General features: G+C 36.2%; 1 protein-coding gene across 3 annotated transcripts in view; it reads right to left on the reverse strand.

Moving 5' to 3' along the window:
- The window catches only part of CRISP1 (cysteine rich secretory protein 1), a 28,394-nt gene extending 24,706 nt beyond the window's left edge, over positions 1-3,688 (reverse strand). The window contains exon 1 of one of the 3 annotated variants that reach the window (XM_021098287.2): positions 3,620-3,688. In XM_021098287.2, the coding sequence (XP_020953946.2) occupies positions 3,620-3,683 (64 nt within the window). In that variant the 5' untranslated portion in view covers positions 3,684-3,688. 3 annotated transcript variants of the gene reach the window in all.
- Between the last annotated feature and the right edge of the window lie 1,798 nt (positions 3,689-5,486).

The following is a 5,486-nucleotide window of genomic DNA, read 5'->3' on the forward strand; positions in this document are numbered from 1 at the left end:
AAAAAAAAAATTAATTTTCCCTACATTTCTGTTTCGGATTGTATGTCTTATTAATTTGTAAACAGAACTTGGATATTTGCAAGTTGATATTAAGTAGGAGGAGAGACCAAAAACCTGGGGAAAGGCTGAAGGGAGCACTGAGTACTTCCCACTAGTGCCCTTGGGAACACATTCTCTCATGTGGAGTAAATTGTTAGACCATGACCTTCTCAGAAAGCACTTACAGGAAGAACAGTTCCTTCCCTTAATCAAAGAATTCATAAGAATAAATTCTACAAGGATTGAATCATTCATCCTTTTTATCTTCTTTGCCTCATTGAATTTGTGATTTTCTACAACTTACATTTAGTAAAGTATATAAATCTTAAGTGTACAGGTTGATAAATTTGTAAATATGCAAATGTTTGTGTACCCCCCCCAAAACAATGTAAATATAATAATTCTAGCACCCAAGAAGGTCCCTGGTTCCCCTTCCAGTCAGTAACTCTTTGGAGTAAAAATCATTCTGATTTCCATAATTCTAGCTTAGTTTTGTTGGCTTTGAAAGCTTATACAAGCAGAATATATTTATTTTGTTTGTTTATGTATTTATGTATCTATGTGTTTGTCTGTTTTCTTTGGATGCGTCTGCAGCATGCATGTTCCTAAGCCAGGGATTTAACCCACTCCACAGCAGTGACCTGAACCGCAGCAGTGACAATGCCAGATCCTTAACCTGCTTAGCCATGAGGGAATTCCAGAATATATATTTTTAGAACCTAAGATTTTTCACTTAATATTATACCTATGAGATTCATTCATATTGCCTATAAAGAAGTTTAATTTTGCTAACAGCTGGGTGGTAAGCAGACAATATTATTTATTTACTCATTCTATTATTAATGAATATTTGGTTTGTTTTAAGCTTAGAGCTATTATGAATAAAAATTCTATGGACATTTTATCCACACATATTTTGGTACACATTATTATTTAATTTTTTGGACATATACCCAGAAGTGGCACTATTGGGTCATATGCTATATATATGTTTTCTTTCAGTAGGTGTTCTTAAATGTTTTTCCAAGGTGCAGAGTTCAGTGGTTAACGAATCTGACTAGGAACCATGAGGTTGAGGGTTCAATCCCTGGCCTCGCTCAGTGGGTTAAGGATCTGGTGTTGCCCTGAGTTGTGGTGTAGGTCGCAGGTGTGGCTCGCATCTGGCGTTTCTGTGGCTCTGGCGTTGGCTGGTGGCTACAGCTCCGATTAGACTCCTAACCTGGGAACCTCCACATGCCTTGGGTGCAGCCCTAGAAAAGACAGAAAGACAATATATATATATATATATATATATATATATATATATATATATATATAAATATATATAAGTATATATATTTATATATTTTTTTCCCAAGGTATAGAAAAGTATGCTTTAATACTTTTACCAGCTTCATATCCTCATGCATACCTGGTACTCTCAGTTCTTTCTTTTTTTTTTTAAAATTATCCACTATGTTCATGTAATGGTATTTCATCATAGTTTATAATTTGTATTTGTCTAATGATACTGAGCATATGTTTTTAACATAAAGAGAGCATCATTTATTAAATATTTTTATGCTTTTATAATTTCTCTTAGTACAAGTCTTTCATTGTAAAATTGCTAGACAATAAATTTATATTATACACTGAAGTACTCTCAAATTAAACTCCAAAATAAATGCTAATTTACACTCCCACTAGTATTATATGTTTGCTACTTTCTATATATTTTTACCTATACTTGATATTTAAAAGAACATTGTAAATCAATCTGATAGGCAAAAATTGTTATCCCATTGCTGTTTTAATTAGCATCCCTTTAATGATTAGGATTATTGTACATTTTTATACATGCATCAGATATTTAAATTTCTTCTTTGAAAAAAATTACCTATTCATATTTCTTAATTTGTTTCTACTTTGAAGTTCATTTAAAAAAATGATTTCTAGAAGTGAGATACGCAGCCTTTAAAATTGTTCCAAATGATCCTTGCCTCCTGGTATTTACGCACTTGTGTCATCACCTCCTCTTGAGAATAGGCTGAGCATATTTTTATATGTTTATCAGCCACTCTATGCCATCTTTTGTGAAGTCTCCGTCAAATTTTTTGCCGCTCTTTTAATTAGGTTGACTGCCTCTTTCTCATTGGTTTGTAGGAATTCTCTATATGTTCTTGATATAAAGTATTTGTCCAAATATATGTATTGCAAATCATTCCTTTTAGTCTGTGTCTTATTTTCTGAATTCCCTTAATTGTGCCTTTTTTTTTTTTTTTTGTCTTTTTTTTTGCCATTTCTAGGGCCGCTCCCGAGGCATATGGAGGTTCCCAGGCTAGGGGTCCAATCGGAGCTGTAGCCAGCGGCCTACACCAGAGCCACAGCAACTCGGGATCCGAGCCATGTCTGCAGCCTACACCACAGCTCACCACAACACCAGATCCTTAACCCACTGAGCGAGGTCAGGGATCGAACCTGCAACCTTATGGTTCCTAGACAGATTCGTTAACCACTGAGCCATGATGGGAACTCCCTTAATTGTGCCTTTTGTGATAAAAGTTCTTTATTCAAATACGTCCTGTGTATCCTTCTCTCTTTATTGTTACTGCTTGTATGTGTGTGTCTATCTTAAGTCATGACTCACAGAGTTGTTTTCTTCTAAAGCTTGATTCAACATTGATGAAATATTGAAGTCGAACAAAGCTGAAGGATTTATACTATCGGATATCAAGACCTACTATGATGCCGTGGTAATTAAAAAAATACTAGTGGCACCTGTGTAGATAAATGGACAAATATGATAAAATGGATTAGGTAAACAGAATCATATAAACACTTAGCTGGTTTATGACAATCCATGAAATGGCTGCTAACTTCCAGGGTAAAATTTGAAACTTGCCTGCCTTCAGTTATAAAAGAGACAGAGGGCCATTGTCTGTTTCTGTATGACTGGCTGATTGCTTTAGAAGCAGGGTCATACAGTTTGTGAAATAAAAGTTGCCTGCTTTGGCAGTTTATGATCTATATAACCACATGGTAATTGGCTCTGCATGAAAATAGTTTCTTTCTAGCCCTGCTGCAGGATGTTCATGAGAATGATACGAATAAATAATATATTTGTGTAGTATATTTATTAATCCCTTTCCTAAAGTCGTGGAAACCAACATTAACTTTTGCATTATAATTACAATAGAGGGTGTTAAGATAAGGCTGCACATTTCCTCTTATTTAACATTAAGAGAACGCTGTTAAATAGTCGTTTGTCATTAATCTCACTTTTCAGATAACTAAACTGACACTTAAAGGTATATATAACTTACCCCGATTCACACAGTGTGTAAAATTCAGCGCTCTGATGAGAATGAGATATTTGGCTGTATAGTGCGCTCTTGCCTTTAAACAACACCGCACGGGAAGATATGCTCTATGAGGAAGTCAGCTAAAGGAAAATGCTTACAAGAGATTCAGGAATTTATAGCAGACAAGGGGCATGAACACATAATCATCAGAACAAATCTAGAGCCTGTGAAGACTACAAGTCATGCCTGTGGATGTGTTTCTAGTTTATAATCCAGACAACGTCATCTATGAAACTCACCAGTCTTAAATGTCCACATTTGGAATGAGCTGCAAAGATTAGCTGCATGATTCAGTGGAGTCATGATCAAAGAGCAAAATCACTGAAAGCAAAAGTGATCCTATGGCCCAGCAAAGAAAAGTAACTTGTTGGTTTTATCGCATGAATGCATACAGGCATTCAATAAATACGTATTGAAGTATTAATATGAACCAATCCCTCTTCTAGCTGCTAAAGGTACATGGAATAATCAAACATGTAAACTGCACAACTGCATGAATTTTGCAATCTAGCACCCAGCATGATAGTACATACAATGCTTTTATGGCAACTGCACTATAAAATGCCAGACATTTTGAGATTCTGGGAATGAAAGGATAAATAGTTCATTTTTCTAAGGAACTTCATGTTCAACAGGAAAACTGATTGCTAATGAAAGCATTTTAATAAAAAAAATTTCCAGGAGTTCCCATCATGACTCAGTGGTTAACGAACCCCACTAGGATCCACGAGGAGGTAGGTTCGATCCCTGGCCTTGCTCAGTGGGTTAAGGATCCGGCGTTACCCTAAGCTCTGGTGTAGGTCACAGACGCACCTCGGATTTTGTGTTGCAGTGGCTGTGGTGTAGGCCAGCAGCTGTAGCTCTGGTTAGACCCCTAGCCTGGGAACCTCCATGTGCTGCAAGTGTGGTCCTAAAAAAAAAGCAAAAAAAAAAAAGGGATTTTAAAAGAAAACAAGCAGACAAATTAAGTCCAAAACACAAGTTTATTACATAAACTTTAAACATGAATTCCAGTCAAAATTAATAATAAACTGTTTCAGTTTTTTCAACCAGAATGAACAGTGTGATACTGGGAGCTCCCATTGTGGCTCAGCAGTTAACAAACCCGACTAGTATCCATGTGGACTTGGGTTCGATCCCTGGCCTCACTCAGTGGGTTAAGGGTACAGCGTTGCCATGAGCTGTGATGTAGGTCACAGCTTGGATCTGGCTGTGATATAGGCTGGCAGCTGTAGCTCTGATTAAACCCCTAGCCTGGGGACCTTCATATGTTGTGGGTGTGGCCCTAAAAAGTAAAAAAAAAAAAAAAAATTTCCGAAAGTGATGTGGAAGAATTAACTGCCCTGAAAAGTCTGGAAATGCTAAATCACGTTATATTAAAGACTAAAATACTAAATTTTAAATCCAGATGCTATTTGCACTAGATGAAGATAGATGAATATTTTAAAGCAAAGGACATTGCTGCACAGACAGAAATCATGTGTGAGTGTAGAAAATCACTCTGAAACCAGGTATAATCAGATGGTTTTGAATTATTTTTCTGAAAATTTAGGAAATGCTTGTTTGCATGAGTGCATGGCCATTTATATTGAAGTCTCTACAGGGGTTCTGATATCATCTTTTTCTTTTCCATTGTGGATTAGTTATGCCTTTGTTCCTTGAAAGAAGATAGAATTATTTAATAAAAATGTTTTCCTCAGATATTTCTTGAGAACCATCAATTGACTTTCTCCCAGGGAATAAAATAAAGCGTGTGTAATCATGAGTTATTTTGTGTTATGTGTTGAGATGGAGGATATGCAATTTTCACATAACAGAAAAATCCAATGCTCTTGAGACAGCATTTTTCTGGCTTTGCCCAAGAGCTGATAATGAATGCCTGGAAACCGTCTGCGAGAAACAATGACTAAATGTCATTCAAAAATTGCTCACCTCTACCCATAAGAATTTGTTGTTGTCATTGGAGGGGAATGGTAGTCAACTGGAAGCATGCCAAAGCTCATCTATAAATCTTCTAATATTCTTCAGACAGAGAAATTCACATCTCTGAGGTAACACTCACAAATCACTGAGCAACTTTTTTTTCCCCCTCCGGCATGGTAAAAA

This window comes from Sus scrofa, chromosome 7 (assembly GCF_054392235.1).
Source record: "Sus scrofa isolate SSC_HxYL_T2T_F1_AM1 chromosome 7, Sscrofa_HxYL_maternal_Yorkshire_Landrace_v2.0, whole genome shotgun sequence".
Taxonomy (NCBI): Eukaryota; Metazoa; Chordata; class Mammalia; order Artiodactyla; family Suidae; genus Sus; species Sus scrofa.